General features: G+C 44.4%; 1 protein-coding gene across 5 annotated transcripts in view; it reads left to right on the top strand.

Annotated features, from left to right (window-relative positions):
* Positions 1–18,812, top strand: part of MAST2 (microtubule associated serine/threonine kinase 2) — a 259,350-nt gene continuing 240,538 nt past the window's right edge. For all 5 annotated transcript variants that reach the window (XM_017881764.1, XM_017881763.1, XM_017881762.1 and 2 more), the window contains exon 1: positions 1–332. In XM_017881764.1, coding sequence (XP_017737253.1) covers positions 156–332 — 177 coding nt within the window. In that variant the 5' untranslated portion in view covers positions 1–155. The remainder of the gene's footprint in view (positions 333–18,812) is intronic.

The following is an 18,812-nucleotide window of genomic DNA, read 5'->3' as shown; positions in this document are numbered from 1 at the left end:
AGGCTCGAAGGCGCCGCTGGCTGGGGTCGGTGGCTTCGGGCGTCCGCCCGGCCATGGTGGCCGCGGGCGGTGGTTGGCGCGGCTGCGCTGCGGCCCGGGGCAGTGCGGGGCCGGGACAGTCGCGGCGCTGACGCCCGCGGGCCCCAGCTGCAGATATGAAGCGGAGCCGCTGCCGCGACCGACCGCAGCCGCCGCTGCCCGACCGCCGGGAGGATGGAGTTCAGCGGGCGGCGGAGCTGCCCCAGTCCTTGCCCCCTCGCCGGCGAGCGCCGCCCGGGAGGCAGCGACTGGAGGAGCGGACGGGCCCCGCGGGGCCCGAGGGCAAGGAGCAGGTAGGGCGGGTTGGGATCCGGGCGGGGGAACCTGAATGGAAGCCGTGGGGGAGGGGATCTCCGGCGGGAGGACCCGGGCTGGAGCTTTGGAGGGGTGGGGTCTGAATAGTTACGGGGGAGGAGTGGGAGGTCTGGGGAGGCCGAGAAATGGGGAGTGGAGAAATGGAAGTGGTGGCCTGGGGTTGAATTGGAAATGGGGGAGTAGAAGAATGAAAAATTGGTGGTGCAGGAGGTAGTAAGGGGTTCTGGATGGGGCGAAAAGACGCTGGAATGTGGGCTGAGTGTGTGAGCTGCAACGAGTAGGCTTACTAAAGAGGCGTTGAGTTATCCATAGGAGTAAATAGTGTAAGATGGGGAAAGTCAGTTTGATATAGTGCTATCCTGTTTCCTAGAGGTTGTCTTTAAAATTATAAAAACGGATGACACTCCCAAGCATTCTCTGATTTGGCTATCATTATACTTTTGTACCAGTGTGTTCACAATCATTGTTAAGGCTCTCTTTACCAACCATCTATTTCACAAGAAAACACTTGTGAAACACCTGCATGTGAGCAGTCTTAAGCCCAATTTTGTGAACAGAATTCGTAGATCTATGGTTTGCCTTCTAATTTTCCACTGAAAATACATTATTGGGAAAACACAGCAGCATACAAATATTCATGGAGTTTCTGAATGAACAGGATGTATTTATATAATTTGTTAGTCAAGAGTAGGTGTATTTATGAGTAGGGGATAAAGGTCAGTTTTATCAGGCAGGAGAAGCTGCCACTAATAGCGGTAGTAAGTTTAGTGAAACGATAATAAGTGATCCTTGGTCTTGTTGGATTTGCAGAAAAATGTCCTGTAGTAATGAACTCTAGTGACAGCTTTCCTTTTGTTCAGCTCTATTCGGAATCCTAGTGACTTCATCCTTGAATGTTTTAAGACTTCTTATAGGTCTTTTACCTCTTTTCTCTCAGATAATTAGCATTTTCCTTAGTCACTTTTTTTTTTTTTGAGACTAGTCACTATTTTTTTTTGAGACGAAGTCTTGCTTTGTGGCCCCGGCAAGAGTGCAGTGGCGCTATTTCGACTCACTGCAACCTCCACCTCCTGGATTCAGGCGATTCTCCTGCCTCAGCCTCCCGAGTAACTGGGATTACAGGTGCCCATCACCATGCCCAGCTAATTTTTTTTTGTATTTTTAGTAGAGACACGGTTTCACCATGTTGGCCAGGCTGGTCTCGAACTCCGACCTCAGGTAATCTGCCCACCTCAGCCTCCCAAAGAGCTGGGATTACAGGCATGAGCCACTGTGCCTGGCCCTTTAGACGCTTTAAAAATTATATACCATGCTAGGTAGCCCTTGGACTTTTCCCCTGTTTTGTTCTTCCACCTCTTATTCCCCACTGAGCCCTGAGGAGACTGCACCATTGACCATCTCTGCCCCTGCTTCTAGCTGCTGAGCATTGTCCTCTTGCTGTAATTTACTCCCCCGTGTGCCTAATACTTGTCTTTTACATTCTCTACAGTATCATCTAGTCAAAACTTGTAAAATGAACTTGAAGTCCAGATCCTTTCCTGTCTCAGTATACCTGTCCAGCTGACCTTACTGCATATTTCATGGAAGAGTTCAAGATTACTTGATTTTTCCCTCCTCTTTATTTTTTGATTTTTGTGTTTACTTATCTTTAGCTTCGGGCTCAGAGAAAGAAGTATTCATCCTCCTCTCTGAGGCTAATTTCTCTACTTATGTCCTTGATTTCATCCTCTTTTGTTTGCCTTAGACCTTTGTCATTCTGTTTGTTTTATATCACAAATAAAAACAAAACAACATAATTTCCCTGAATTGTGTGACCTACCCAAACTACTTTGTTATCTCTTCTTTGTTTCCCCAGCAACCTTCTTGATAAATGAGTTTGTATTCAGTGTCTTAGCTTCCTTACCTTGTATACATCCCTAATATGGTTTGGCTTCTTCACTTATACTTTCCCAAAACTGATGTCTTTAAGGTCACCAAAACCTTTTTTTGTGCGGGATTACTTTTTTATTGAGGTTTGACAAATCAAAGGTTCATTCAGTCCATGAAATATTACAGAATGGGTACCTGTATGATCACAACTCACATTAGGATGGAGAACATTCACAGTAGCCTGAAATGCTCCCTGTGCTTTCTCCTAGCACTACCCTTTTGCAGATGTAACCTCCCTCACCACCTCTGTCACTATAGATTTGTTTTGAACTAATACTTCATGTAAATGGAATCATAGTCTACTCTTTTGTGACCAGATTCTTTCATTCAGATCATGTCTTGAGACTCATCCATGTTGTTGCTTGTAGAAACAGTTCTTTTTCATTGCTGTGTGATTTTCTATTGTGTGAATGTATTGTGATGGTTACTAAAACTTACTTTTCTTTTTGTGACAGGATCTCACTCAGGCTGGAGTCTAGTAGTGCAGTCATAGCTCACAGCGTGAACTCCCGGGCTCAAGTGATCCTCTTCCCTCAGCCTCCCAAGTAGCTGGGACCACAGGCACATACCACCATGCCTGGTTAATTTTTTATTTTCTTTTATTTTGAGGCGAAGTCTTGCTCTTTCACCCAGGCTGGAGTGCAGTGGTGCATTCTCGACTTACTGCAACCTCTGCCTTCTGGGTTCAAGCAATTCTCCTGTCTCAGCCTCCCGAGTAGCTGGGATTATAGTCATGCACCACCATGCCTGGCTAATTTTGTATTTTTGGTGGAGATGGAGTTTTGCTCTGTTGGCCAGGCTAGTCACGAGCTCCTAACCTCAGATGATCTGCCCTCCCTGGCCTCCCAAAGTGCTGGGATTACAGGTCTGAGCTACCACAGCCTAATTATTTATTTTTTGTAGAGGTGGTATCTTACCATGTTGCTCAGGCTAGCCTGGAACTCCTGGTCTCAAGTGATTCTCCCATCTTGACCTGCCAAAGTGCTGGGATTACAGGGATGAGTGCCTGGCTTGTTTTTCAAATTAGAATGTAATTCATGGCTACTTGTGAAAAGTTTTCATTGTAAAATAGTTACAGAGATAAATATGTATAAGTCCTGGGAACCTTTAAATTACTAAATCTGATAGTCTTTTCCTCCTCTTGTCTGACCTTGTGAACTGTTTGTCACTGTTGACTGTATGTTCCTTGTTGACATTGTTTTCTTTTTTTCATATTATAATATCCATTCTGTTACTGCTTCTCTGACTGCTCTCTTGTGTGTCTTTGTCTGTTTTCTCTTCCTGTTCCCTAAATGTTCCTTGAGGACATGTCCTCTGTCCTTAGCTTGATCCTTTTTTTTTTTTTTTTTTGAGACGGAGTCTTGCTCTGCAGCCCAGGCTGGAGTGCAGTGGCCGGCTCTCAGCTCACTGCAAGCTCCGCCTCCCGGGTTCACGCCATTCTCCTGTCTCAGCCTCCCGAGTAGCTGGGACTACAGGCGCCCGCCTCGTCGCCCGGCTAGTTTTTTATATTTTTTAGTAGAGACGGGGTTTCACCGTATTAGCCAGGATGGTCTCGATCTCCTGACCTCATGATCCGCCCGTCTCGGCCTCCCAAAGTGCTGGGATTACAGGCTTGAGCCACCGCGCCCGGCCTAGCTTGATCCTTTATTGGACTCTAGTAGGCTCACCCTGTTTGTAGATGTTGAGGATGTAGAACAAGGGTCTGCAGTCCTCTTTATTTATGGCATTATGTCACAGAACATCCTTGTAAAGTGAGCTGAGTCTCTTTAGGTGTGACCTCTTTGCTTAGCTCTACATTTCCATTTTTGTGCTTAACATTTCCACCATAGACTCATCATTTGTGTTCTTAACATTTGTAATTTTTTTTTTTTTTTTTTTTTTGAGCCAGGGTCTCACTTTGTCGCCCAGGCTGGAGTGCAGTGGTGGGATCTCAGCTCACTGCAACCTTCGCCTCCCAGGCTCAAGTGATTCTCCTGCTTCAGCCTCCGCAGCAACTGGGATTACAGGCATCTGCTACCATGCCTGGCTAATTTTTGTATTTTTAGTAGAGACAGGGTTTCACCATGTTGGCCAGGCTGATCTCGAATCCTGACCTCAGGTGATCCACCTGCCTTGGCCTCCCAAAGTTCTGGGATTACAGGTGTGAGCCACTGTGCCTGGCCTAACATTTGTGATTTTTATAATTTGATAGTGACCTTGAAAGTTCATAATTTGTAATAATTTATGATTTTAAAAAGGCCAACATTTTCATTGTGTGTGTTGAGACTGGTTGAATTCTATTTATTTGGGTAGTAAAAGCCCAACTGATCAGCAAGCATCTACATCTCACACATACCTTTTTTTCCCTTTCTTATGACATGGAACAGTGCTTGTTATACTTTTTATTATACTGCTATTTAGGAATAAGTTCTAATCAGGATGTAGGACTTGGATCTCCAGAAGGTCAGTGGTTTACTGTATCATGAAAATAGAATAATTTCTCTGTTTGAAATGTGCTTCTCTCTGTATCTTTCCTTTTTGTCATCAAACATGAAATTACATCCATGGCCTTTTTTTGTTGTTGTTTGAGATGGAGTCTCACTCTGTCGCCCAGGCTGGAGTGCAGTGGCCGGATCTCAGCTCACTGCAAGCTCTGCCTCCGGGGTTTACGCCATTCTCCCGCCTCAGCCTCCCGAGTAGCTGGGACTACAGGCGCCCGCCGCCACGCCCGGCTAGTTGTTTGTATTTTTTTAGTAGAGACGAGGTTTCACAGTGTTAGCCAGGATGGTCTTGATCTCCTGACCTCGTGATCCGCCCGTCTCGGCCTCCCAAGGTGCTGGGATTACAGGCTTGAGCCACCGCGCCCGTCCCTTTCCTCCTTATTGAACTTAACATTTCATAGACTATCCTAATTGTTCTTGCCCGTGTACCCTCAGCTTGTCTGTCTCTTTCCCCTCTGGCATACTGCCTGGCAAGACCCCAACCATGATTAAACCTACTCTGCCTACTCTGCACCTGTGTCTAAGCAGCTGAATGTGACTGCAGAAAAACACAACCATGCTAACATTAAATTAGTGATCATGAACCTCAAGGACTCTATCAGCACTGACAGTTAATCCTGTGACATTTCCCTTATCCATTCACTTTTCCACTCTTTTAAAAATATTAATTTTATTATTTTTTATTTTGATAGAGGCAGGGTCTCCCTGTGTTGCCCAGGCTGGTCTCGAAATCCTAGTCTCAAGGGATCCCCTCACCTTGGCCTCCCAAAGTGCTGGAATTACTGGTGTGAGCCACCACACGCAGCCAGCTTTTCCACTCAGAAATCATTGTTCAATCTTTATTTCTCCTCACGCTTCCAACACTCACTCTCTTCTTTTTTTTTTTTTTTTTTGAGACGGAGTCTCGCTCTGTCACCCAGGCTGGCATGCAGTGGCCGGATATCAGCTCACTACAAGCTCTGCCTCCCAGGTTTATGCCATTCTCCTGCCTCAGCCTCCCGAGTAGCTGGGACTATAGGCGCCCGCCACCTCGCCCGGCTAGTTTTTTTTTGTATTTTTTAGTAGAGACGGGGTTTCACTGAGTTAGCCAGGATGGTCTCGATCTCCTGACTTTGTGATCTGCCCGTCTCGGCCTCCCAAAGTGCTGGGATTACAGGCTTGAGCCACCGTGCCCGGCTACTCTTCTTTATGTCAGTTGATGTTCTTGGTTCCTTTTCTACTGAGGGGAAAAAAAGACAAATCAGAAGATAACTTCCATAAGCTCCCATTACAAATGAATCAGCCTACCTGGATCTGTACCCATATTCTTTTTTTGCTTTCTTTCTTTTTTTTTTTGAGACAGAATCCTGGCTCTGTCACCCAGGCTGGAGTGCGGTGGCGTGATCTTGGCTCACTGGAACGTCTGCCTACCTCCTGGGCTTAAAAGTTTTCTCCTGCCTCAGCCTCCCCAGTGGCTGGGAGGCGTGTGCCACCACACCCAGCTAATTTTTTGTGTTCTTTTAGTAGAGATGGGGTTTCACCGTGTTGGCCAGCTAATTACAGGTGTGCGCCACCATGCCCAGCTACTTTTTTGTATTCCTTTAGTAGAGACGGAGTTTTACCATGTTGGCCAGGCTGGTCTCGAACTCCTGACCTCAAGTGATCCGCCCACCTTGGCCTCCTCCCAAAGTGCTGGGATTACAGGTGTGAGCCACTGCGCCTGGCCTGTACACATATTCTTTGCCCTCTTGTTGCTGTGGGTAACCTATTTCTAATTCTATACAAGGCCAACCCCTACATCTTATTAAGAGTTTTATTTTTTGTCTGGGCATGGTGTCTCACGCCTGTAATCCCAGCACTTTGGGAGACCAAGGTGGGTGGATTGCTTGAGCCCAGGAGTTTGAGACAAACCTGGGCAACATGGTGAAATCCCGTCTCTACAAAAAATACAAAAATTATCTGGGTGTGGTGATGTACACTTGTAATCTCAGCTACTCGGTAGGATCGCCTGAGCCCAAGAGGTGGGGGTTGCAATGAGCCGAGATCGCGCCACTGCACTTCCGCTTGGGTGACAGAGTGAGTCCCTGTCTCAAAAAAAAAAAAAAAAAAGGGAAAAGAAGTTTTGTTTTTGCAATTATCCCTCCATACCTCTGTGTCATGAGTTTTTTTCTGTTATGTGATTCTTGTCAATTTACAAACGTACTATAATATTTCCCATCTTAAAAAATTGTCATTAACTTTATAACCCTCTCATTCATTCATTCGATTCAACAAGTTTTATTTTTTTTTGGGAGGGCAGGTATTGGGATTATAGCAGTGGAAAAGGCAGACAGATCCCTGCCTTCATGAAGTTTCTATTTTAGTGGGGGGAATTAGATAATAAAATAAATGAGCAAAATATTTAGTATATGTTGATGAATACTATGAAGAAAATAAAACGGGAGGGGAGATACAGAGTCACTGGAGATTATGGTTTTACATAGCTGGGTCAGGAAAGACATCTCTGAGAAGGGGATATTTGAGTAAAGACCTGAATTCAGGATGTGACAAAGAGAGCCATTTAAAGAGAGGCATTTAGATTATCTAAGGGAAGAGTGTACTGGGTAGAGGGAATAGCAAGTTGCCTAGATAGAAGCATACCTCCACCTCTGAGGTTCGTGTTTGAGGAACAGCAGGAGGCCAGTGTGGCTGGAGTGGGATAAGAAGAATAGTAGAAGAGCTCAGAAGGAAAGTTGGGTAGAGGAGAGCTGGATTGTGAAGAGTGATTGTAAAGGGTCTTAGAGGTTTAAGTATTTTAGTGATTACACTTGAATGAGATAGGAGGCTATTGGGGAGTTTTGAGCAGAAGAGTCACATGCTTCAACATTTTAATCTCTTTGGCTGCTCTATAGAGAATTGACTAAATGGGAATGTGGAAGCAGAGAGAACACTTGGGAGGCTATTGCAGTACGTCAGGCGAAAGAGCAATGGTATGAAGTAATTGTCTAAAAATAGGAGAGTGCTCCTCTTTATTTATTTATTTTTTGAGATGGAGTTTTGCTCTTGTCGCCCAGGCTGGAGTATAGTGGTGCGATCTCGGCTTATTGCAACCTCCGCCTCCTGGGTTCAGGAGATTCTCCTGCCTCAACCTTCTGAGTAGCCGGGATTAAAGGTACCCGCCACTGCGCCCAGCTAATTTTTGTATTCTTAGTAGAGATGGGGTTCCACCACGTTGGTCAGGCTGATCTCAAACTCTTGACCTCGTGCTCCACCCACCTCGGCCTCCCAAAGTGCTGCGATTATGGATATGAGCCACCACGCCCGGACTAGTGCTCCTCTTTATAACAGAACTCCTTAAAAGAGTTGTCTGTGTCTTCTCCTTCTATTTCCTTTCCCTCTATTTTTTGTTTTGAGTCGGAATCTCGCTCTGTCGGCCAGACTGGAGTGCAGTGGTATGATCTTGGCTCACTGCAATCCCCACTTCTCAAGTTCAAGTGATTCTCATGCCTAGCCTTCCTAGTAGCCGGGATTACAGGCATGAGCCACCACGCCCAGCTAATCCTCCTCCCCTCCCCACCGATGCACTGTTGCCCAGGCTGGAGTGCAGTGGCACCATCCCAGCTCACTGCAAGCTCCGCCTCCCCGGTTCACGCCATTGTCCTGCCTCAGTCTCCCGAATAGCTGGGACTACTGGTGCCCCCACCACGCCTGGCTAATTTTTTTTTTTTTGTATTTTTAGTAGAGACGGGGTTTCACCATGTTAGCTGGGATGGTCTCAATCTCCTGACTTCGTGATCTGCCCGCCTTGGCCTCCCGAAGTGCTAGGATTACAGGTGCAAGCCACTGCGCCTGGCCCACACCCAGCTAATTTTTGTATTTTTAGTTGAGACGGAGTTTCACCATGTTGGCCAGGCTTGTCTCGAACTCCTGACCTCAAGTGATCCGCCTGTCTCGGCCTCCCAAAGTGCTAGGATTACAGGCATGGTCCGCCATGCCCGGCCTCCTTTCCCCCTATTCTTGAACCCATTCCAGTCGGCCTTTTCTCTTCCTTCTACTGATTGCCAAGGTTAGTGCCACATTGCCAGATCCAGGGGTCAGTTCTCAGTCTTCATCTCACTTAATCTATTGTATTTGACATGTTTGATCATTTCATCATTTGGCTTCAGGGATCATGCTCTCTTGATTTTCTTACTGTCTTGTTGGAAGAGTTTCTAAGGGTTCAGTCTTTATTCTGCTTCTACATCTGTTCCGCTTTGTGTGATTTCATCAGATTCTATTGCTTTACATTCCATCTGTGTGCTGACGACGCCTACACGTATTTCTCTGGGCTTGACCTTTCTCCTTTTATTTTTAAGACAGGATCTCCCTCTGTTGCCCAGGCTGGAGTGCAGTGGCATGAACATGGCTCACTGCAGCCTTGCCCTCCTGGGCTCAAGAGATCCTTCCACCTCAGCTCCCAAGTAGTTGGGACTATAGGTGCAGGCCACCGTGCCCAGGTAATTTTTATGTATTTTGTAGAGACAGGGTTTTGCCATGTTGCCCAGGCTGGTCTCGAACTCCTGGGCTGAAGCAATCCACTTGCCTCGGCCTTCCAAAGTGCTGGGCTTACAGGCATGAACCACTGGGCCTGGCCCTACTCCTATTTTTTTTTTTTTTTTTCTTTTTCTTTTGACAGAGTTTTGCTCTTGTTGGCCAGGCTGGAGTGCAATGGCAGGATCTCGGCTCACTGCCATCTCTGCAGCCTGGGTTCAAGCGATTCTCCTGCATCAGCCTCTCGAATAGCTGGGATTACAGGCATGTGCCACCACGCCTGGCTAATTTTTATTTTTTAGTAGCGATTAGGTTTCTCCATGTTGGTGAGGCTGGTCTTGAACTCCTGACCTCAGGTGATCCGCCCGCCTTGGCTTCCCAAAGTGCTGGGATTATAGGTATCAGCCACTGTGCCTGGCCCTATTCCTATTTTTAATGGTGTGTGTAACATTTTCATTTGGATAGCTCAGAGACCTCTCAAACCTAATATGTCCAAAAATGAACTTTTGATTTTCATTTTCTAGTCTGCTGCTTCTCCAGTCTTCCTCACGTCAATGGATGGCACTACCATTTACTCATTTACCAGAACAAAACTGGAAGTTGTGTTTGATTTTTTTCTTAACCTCGCCTGTATTCAACATTCAGTCCCTCAGGTCTGTTTGCTGCTGCAGTTGTCCCTCAGTATCTCTGGGGGATTGAGTCCATGACCCCCTGCAGATACCAAACTCTGTGTATACTCAAGTTCTACCTATAAAATGTTATAGTATTTGCGTGTAACATATCCTTCCATATACTTTAAATAATCTCCAGATTATTTATAATACATAATACAATGTAAATGCTGTGTAAATAGCTGTTTTACTCTATTGCTTAGGAAATAGTGACAAGAAAAAAAATCTATATATGTTCACTATAGATCCAACTATTCATTTTCTTTTTCTCTGAATACAGTCATGTTCTGCATAATTATGTTTTAGTCAGTGATGGATGATATATATGATGGGGGTCCCATAAGATTATTATTATTATCATTTTTTTTTTTAAGACCGAGTCTTGCTCTGTTGCCCAGGCTGGAGTGCAGTGGTGTGATCTCAGCTCACTGGAGCCTCCACCTCCTGGGTTCAAGCGATTCTCCTGCCTCAGCCTCCCAAGTAGCTAGGATTACAGGCAGCTGCTACCACGCCCAGCTAATTTTTTTTTTTTGAGGTGAAGTCTCACTCTTGTCCCCCAGGCTGGAGTGCAGTGGCGCCATCTTGACTCACTGCAACCTCTGCCTCCTGGATTCAAACGATTCTCCTGCCTCAGCCTCCCAAGTAGCTGGGATTACAGGCTCCTGCCACCATACCTGGCTAATTTTTATATTTTTAGTAGAGATGGGGTTTCACCATGTTGGCCAGGCTGGTCTCGAACTTCCGATGTCAGGTGATCCGCCCACCTCGGCCTCCCAAAGTGCTGGGATTACAGGCATGAACCACTGCGCCTGGCCAGATTATTATTTTTTTATTAAATTTTTTTTGTTTTGTTTTAATAGAGATAAAGTCTTGCTGTGTTGCCCAGGCTGGTCTTGAACTCTTGGCCTCAAGAGTTCAAGTGATCCTTCTGCCTTGGCCTTCCAAAGTGTTGGGATTATAGGCATGAACTATTATGCCTGACTTCCCATAGGATAATAACAGAGTTGAACAATTTCTGTTGCCTAGTGACATCTAGCTATTACAACATTGTAGTGCAACACATTACATGTTCATGGTAATGCCTGTGTAAACAAACTTACTGCACTGCCAGTGGTATAAAAGTACAGTACATAGAGTTAGTGCATGCACAGCACATAATACCTAATGATGATAATAAACAACTATGTTACATGCTTATGTATTTACTGTATTATACTTTCTATTGTTATTTTAGAGTGTACCTCTACTATTAAGAAAAAAAGTTAACTGTAAAAAACCAGAAAAAGTAATCCTTTAGGGGTTGTCCACGGGAAGGCATTGTTACCATAGGAGATGACAGCTCCATGTCACCTCCATTATTGCTCCGTTATTGCCCCTGAATACCTTCTGATGGGACAAGATGTGGAGGTGGAAGACAGTGATATTGATAATCTCGACCCTGTGTAGGTCTAGGCTAGTGTGTATGTTTGTATCTTACTTTCTAACAAAACAGTTTAAAAAGTAAAAAAAGAAATTTTTTTAAATAGAAAAAAGCTTACAGAATAAGGATAATGAAAGAAAATATTTTGTATAATGTGTTTGTATTTTAAACTAAGTGTTACTACAGAAGAGGCAAAAAGTTTAAAAAGGCTGAGCATGGTGGCTCGTGTCTGTAATCTCAGTACTTTGGGAGGCTGAGGTGGGAGGATTGCTTGAGTCTAGGAGTTGGAGACCAGCCTAGGCAACATAGGAAGACTCTCTCTACAAAAAATAAAAAGATTAACTGGGTATGGCCCTTTGGGAGGCCCAGGTGAGTGGATCACGAGGTCAGGAGATGGAGACCATCCTGGCTAACACAGTGAAACCCCGTCTCTACTAAAAATACATAAAATTAGCCAGGCGTTGTAGTGGGTGCCTGTAGTCCCAGCTACTCGGGATGTTGAGGCAGGAGAATGTCATGAACCCGGGAGACGGAGCTTGCAGTGAGCTGAGATTGCGCCACTGCACTCCAGCCTGGGTGACAGAGTGAGACTCCGTCTCAAAAAAAAAAAAGAAAAAAAATTAGCTGGGTGTGGTGGCTCATGCCTGTGGTCCTAGCTATGTAAGGGGCTAAGGCAGAAGAATGGCTTGAGTGCAGGAGTTAGAGGCTGCACTGAGCTGTGATTGTGCCACCATACGCCAGCCTTGGCAGTAGAATGACACCCTTTTTAAAAAATTAAAAAGTCTATGAAGTAAAAAATTACAGTAAGCTAAGGTTAATTTATTATTAAAGAAAAATATTTATTTTATTTTATTTTTTATTTTATTTTTGAGACGGAGTCTCTTTGATGCTCAGGCTGGAGTGCAGTGGCGCGATCTTGGCTCACTGCAACCTCCGCCTTCCGAGTTCAATAATTCTCCTGCCTTCGTCTCCCGAGTAGCTGGCATTATGGGCGCCTGCTACCATGCCCGGCTAATTTTTGTATTTTTATTACAGACAGGGTTTCACCATGTTAGTCGGGGTGGTCTTGAACTCCTGACCTCAGGTGATCCACCCGCCTCACCCTCCCAAAGTGCTGGGATTACAGGCGTGAGCCACCTCACCCGGCCTAAAGAAAGAAAAATATTTTAAAATAAACTTACTGGCCGGGCATGGTGGCTCACGCCTATGATCCCAGCACTCTGGGGAGGCCGAGGCAGGCGTATCACCTGAGGTCAGGAGTTTGGGACCAGCCTGGCAAACGCGGCGAAAACCCGTCTCTACTAAAAATACAAAAATTAGCCCAGCATGGTGGCACACGCCTGTAGTTCCAGCTACTTGGGAGCTGAGGCAGGAGAATTGCTTGATCCTGGGAGGTGGAGGTTGCAGTGAGCCAGGATCACACCATTGCACTCCAGCCTGGGCGACAAGAGCGAAACTCTCAAAAATAAAAAGAAAAAGATATCTTGACCTTTGATTTGTTGGTGTTATTAAACTGTTCTCTTATTTTACTCAGCTTGAAAGGACGCTTTAATTTGTGCATTTTCCCCTTCAGGGAAACTGTTATGGATTTCTTTATTAAGTAACTGGCTTAGACTCCCTAGGTTTTTGAATGTAATAAAGAACAAATTCACCCCAAGGGAACCGTGTGTTAAAACTCTGTGATACCATCTTAGTTGTACCAGCTTTAGTGTAGGTTCCTTAAGGGCGAACCTGAATAGTAGATGCATATATCCTTTAACCATTAATTTGTTGGAGATTAATAAGCTACATAGTTTCTCTGCCATTCTTTCAGCAAAGCAGAAGTAATATAGTTTTGCCAGATCTCCTTTTTTTTTTTTTTGAAACAGAGTCTCACGCTGTCTCCCAGTCTGGAGTGCAATGGCGTGATCTCGGTTCACTGCAACCTCTGCCTCCCAGGTTCAAGTGATTCTCCTGTCTCAGCCTCCTGAGTAGCTAGGACTACAGGCAAGCACCACCACACCCAGCTAATTTTTATATTTTTAGTAGAGATGGGGTTTCACCATGTTGGCCAGGCTGGTCTTGAACTCCTGACCTTAGGTAATCTGCTCGCTATAGCCTCCCTAAGTGCTGGGATTACAGGTGTGAGCCACCACGCCCGGCCAGACTTTCTATCTGTTAGGCTTTCAGGAATGTTTTGAAAAGCAGAGGATTTAGGAATAGTTGTTAATAGTTTTTTTTTTTTTGTTGTTTTTCTTTAAGTCCTTAAGTTATTTCATAGCATTGTTACCAAGGTGATTTTGTTTAAGTGACCCAGGAACATTTAAGTTCTACCTTTAACCAGTTAGAGAAAGTGTTACTTTGTGACTAGCTCAGTCTTTGGTCTTTTACATTAAAGAACATTACTTGCTGTAACTGATTCAGAAGGACTCCTCAATTGAGGCGCTTCCATTTTCTACACATGGCTTCCAAGGTCACCTGAGGAAAGTGGAGGATGGGCCAATCCTAGAAATGGATTAATCACTTCTACTCCTATTCCATTGCCAGAACTCAGTTTCAGGGCCATGCCTAACTACTGGAGGGCTGGGAAATGTCATGTGGCCTGTGCCCAGGAGGAAGGTGAGTCATGCTTGGTCAACATCTAGCTAGTCCCTGCCGCAGATCTCAAACCCCAATGTAGTCCTTAGCTTAGAACTATACAGAAATCCATTTATTTTGGTTATGGACACCCTGGAACCATAGCCTCCTTTTTTCCCTTCTAGACCCACAGTGTTTTGGGTTATAACAATTTTGAATGCAAGTAAAGGCCTTTTTCCTAATCACAGAAGGAGATCTGGAAAAGCTTGTCTGCAGCCTGTGGCAGAGGTAGTCTCTGGCAACCCGAAGAAAGGCAGCTAGGTACAGAGAGAGAGAGAGAGAGAGAGACTTCATTTGGGAGAAAGGGAATAAAACAAGAGTTTCTGCCTGGTAATCCTGAGAATTGTTGCGGATCTTACCCAGGACGACCAAAATTCGCAGCTGTGAATCTGCAAGAACCATAGCGTTACTGGGCTTAGGGAACCTCCTAAGCAGATAAGGCTGTAGTGACCAAAAACTTAGATTGGAACACCCAAGTCTCTTCAAATACCTGGAAAGTCTTCCCAAGAATAACAGATGCAAACAAGCCCAGATTGTAAAGACTACAATATATATTTAACTCTTCAATGCCCAGATACTGACAAATACCCACAAGCATTAAGACTATCCAGGAAGCCGGGCGCGGTGGCTCAAGCCTGTAATCCCAGCACTTTGGGAGGCCGAGACGGGCGGATCACGAGGTCAGGAGATCGAGACCATCCTGGCTAATACGGTGAAACCCCGTCTCTACTAAAAAATACAAAAAAAACTAGCTGGGCGAGGTGGCGAGCGCCTGTAGTCCCAGCTACTCGGGAGGCTGAGGCAGGAGAATGGCGTAAACCCGGGAGGCGGAGCTTGCAGTGAGCTGAGATCTGGCCACTGCACTCCAGCCTGGGCAACAGAGCGAGACTCCGTCTCAAAAAAAAAAAAAAAAAAAGACTATCCAGGAAAACACAACATGACCAAATAAACTAAGTAAGGTACCAGGAACCAATCCTGGAGAGACAGAGATACATGACCTTTCAGACAGAGAATTCAGAATACCTGTTTTGAAGAAATTCAAAGAAATTCAGGATAACACAGATAAAGAAATCAGAAACCTTTCAGGTAACTTCAGCAAAGAAACGGAAATAATTAAAAAGAATCAAGCTGAAATTCTGGAGTTGAAAAATGCAGTTGATATCCTGAAGATTGCATCGGAGTCCTTCAATAGCAGAACTGATTAAGCAGAAGAAATAATTTATTTATTTATTTTTTGAGATGGAGTCTCACTCTGTCACCCAGGCTAGAGTGCAGTGGCGCAATCTCGGTTGACTGCAACCTCTGCCTTCCAGGTTCAAGCGATTCTTTTGGCTCAGCCTCCCAAGTAGCCGGGATTGCAGGTGTGTGCCACCACGCCTGGCTAATTTTTTGTGTTTTAATAGAGATGGGGTTTCACCGTGTCAGCCAGGATGGTCTCAATCTCCTAACCTCATGATCTACCTGCCTCGGCCTCACAAAGTGTTGGGATCACAGGCGTGAGCCACCGCGCCTGGCCCCAGAGGAAAGAATTAGCTTGAAGACAGGCTATTTGAAAATACACAGCCAGAAGAGACAGAAGAAGAAAAAGATAAAAAGGAATAAAGCATGCCTACAAGATCTAGAAAATAGCCTCCAAAGGGCAAATCTAAGAGTTAGTGGCCTTAAAGAGGAGGTAGAGATATAGGGGTAGAAAGTTTATCGAAATGAATAACAATAGAGAACTTCCCAAACTTAGAGAAAGATTTCTATATTCAAGTGTAAGGTTCTAGAATGCCAAGCAGATTTAGCCCAAAGAAGACTATCTCAAGGCATTTAATAATCAAACTTCTAAAGGTAAAAGATGAAGATCCAAAAAGCAGTAAGAGAAAAAACACAAATAACATACAATGGAGCTTTAATATGTCTGGGACCAGACTTTTCAGAGGAGACCTCTTACAGGCCAAGAGAGAGTGGCATGACATATTTAAAGTGCTGATGGAAACAACTTTTACCCTAGAATAGTATGTCCGGTGAAAATATTCTTCAAACATGAAGGAGAAATAATGACTTTACAGGACAGAAGCTGAGTAGTTTCATCAACACCAGACCTGTCCCACAGAAATGCTAAAGGGAGTTCTTCAATCTGAAAGAAAAGGATGTTAATGAGCAATAAGAAATTATCTGAAGGCCGGGCACAGGGGCTCACTTTGGGAGGCACTTTGGGAGGCCGAGGAAGGTGGATCATGAGATCAGGAGATTGAGACCATCCTGACTAACACAGTGAAACCCCATCTCTACTAAAAATACAAAAAAATTAGCCAGGCGTGGTGGCAGGTGCCTGTGGTCCCAGCTACTCGGGAGGCTGAGGCAGGAGAATGGCGTGAACCTGGGAGGCAGAACTTGCAATGAGCCAAGATTGCGCCACTGCGCTCCAGCATGGGTGACAGAGCAAGATTCTGTCTCAAAAAAAAAAAAAAAAAAAAAAAAAAAAAAGAAATCATCTGAAGGTACAAAACTGGTAATAGTAAGTACACAGAAAAACAGAGAATACTGTATTAATAACAATAATTACGGTGTATAAACTACTCATATGAAAAGATGAATTGATCAAGAATAATAGCTACAACAAACTTTTCCAGACATAGACAGTATGGTATTAGGTTGTTGCAAAACTAATTGTGGTTTTGGACCGTGAATTTTAAATCATTATAACTAGGCTCAAACGCATCTTTATTAATCAAAATAGAAGCCATTACAATCAACACATTTTTGCCAATGAGAAATGTTTCTTTGTTCTTGTTGTGTAAAAATCCATGCTTTGGGATTTGACGACCTCTTGGAAAGAATTTTCTGCATCCTGCTGGTCATGGAAACGTTTTCTCTGCAAAACGTTGTCGAGATGCTTGAAGAAGTGGTGGTTGGTGAGAGGTTAGGTGAATATGGCGGGAGGGAAAACTTCGTAGCCCAATTTGTTCACCTGTTGAAGCTTGGTTGTGTGATGTGCAGTTGGGTGTTGTTGTGGAGAATTGGGTCCTTTTTGTTGACCAGTGCCGGCGTCAGATGTTGCAGTTTTTAGTGCATCCCATTGAGATTTCTGAGCATACTTCTCAGATGTTATGGTTTCACTGGGGTTCAGGAAGCTGTAGTGGATCGAACTGACAGCAGACCACCAAACAGTGACCGTGACCTTTATTTGGTGCAAGATTGGCTTTGGGAGGTGCTTTGGAGCTTCTTAGTCCAGCCACTGAGCTGGTTGTCGCAGGTTGTTGTATAAAGTCCACTTTTCCTTGCATGTCGCAGTGTGATCGAGAAATGGTTTGTTGTTCTGTAGAATAAGAGAAGACGACACTTCAAAATGATTTTTATTGTCACTCAGCTTATGAGGCACCCACTTAACGAGCTTTTTCACCTTTTCAATTTGCTTCAAATGTTGAACGACTGTAGGATGGTCGATGTTGAGTTCTTCGGCAGCTTTTCGTGTAGTTCTAAGAGGATCACCTTCGATGATTGCTCACAATTGGTCTTTGTCAACTTCCAGTGGTTGGCCACTACACTCCTCATCTTCAAGGCTAGTCTCCTTTGCAAAACTTCTTGAACCATCACTGCACTGTATGGTTTTTAGCCATTCCTGGCCAAATGCATTGTTGATGTTGTGAGTTGTCTCCTCTGCTTTACGACCTATTTTGAACTTACTCAAAATTGCTCAAATTTGCTTTTATCTAACTTCATTTCCATAGTCTAAAACATAAAATAAACAGCAAGTAAATAAGTTGCTAGCCAAAAAGCATAAAACAAAAAATGCACATTAAAATGATGTATAATATAATGACATTTATTTAAGAATGTATTCTAAGACTGGACACAGTGGCTCATGCCTGTAATCCCAGCACTTTGGGAGGCTGAGGTGGGTGGATCACCAGAGTTCAGGAGTTTGAGACCAGCCTGACCAACATGGTGAAACCTTGTCTCTACTAAAAATACAAAATTAGCTGGGCATGGTGGCACACACCTGTAATCCCAGCTACTCGGGAGGCTGAGGCAGGAGAATCGCTTGAACCTAGGAGGCGGAGGTTGCAGTGAGCTGAGATCACGCCATTGCACTCCAGACTGGGCAACAAGAGTAAAAGTCTGTCTCAACAACAACAAAAAAAAGTATTCCAATATCAAATGACAAATTCTAACTGTGCAAACACTGCAATTATGTTTGCACCAACCTAATAGTACTGGAAGTCTTAACTATGGTAATTAGACAAGAAAAAGAAATAAAGTATCCAAATTGGAAAAGAAGTCAAATTATCCTTATTTGCAGATGATATGATCTTATATTTGGCAAAAGCTAAAGACTTCACCAAAACTGTTAGAACTGATAAATTCAGTAAAGTTGCAGGTTCAAAAATGAACACACAGAGATCAGTAGTGTTTCTGTATGCCAACAGTGAACAATCTGAAAAAAATCCAGAAAGTGACCCCATTTACAATAGCTACAAATGAAATACCTAGGAATTAACCAAAGAGATGAAAGATCTCTATAATGAAAACTATTAAACACTGATGCAAGAAACTGAAGAGGACATTAAAAAAATGAAAAGATACTTCATGTTCATGGGTTGAAAAAAATCAATATTAAAATGTCCATAGGGCCGGGCGTGGTGGCTCAAGCCTGTAATCCCAGCACTTTGGGAGGCCGAGATGGGCGGATCACGAGGTCAGGAGATCGAGACCATCCTGGCTAACATAGTGAAACCCCGTCTCAACTAAAAAATACAAAAAACTAGCCGGGCGAAGTGGCGGGTACCTGTAGTCCCAGCTACTCAGGAGGCTGAGGCAGGAGAATGGCATAAACCCAGGAGGCAGAGCTTGCAGTGAGCTGAGATC

Source organism: Rhinopithecus bieti, unplaced genomic scaffold (assembly GCF_001698545.2).
Source record: "Rhinopithecus bieti isolate Rb0 unplaced genomic scaffold, ASM169854v2 scaffold_12155, whole genome shotgun sequence".
Taxonomy (NCBI): domain Eukaryota; kingdom Metazoa; phylum Chordata; class Mammalia; order Primates; family Cercopithecidae; genus Rhinopithecus; species Rhinopithecus bieti.
The sequence above is the reverse complement of the archived record's forward strand: the minus strand, read 5'-3'. Positions and strand labels throughout refer to the sequence as shown.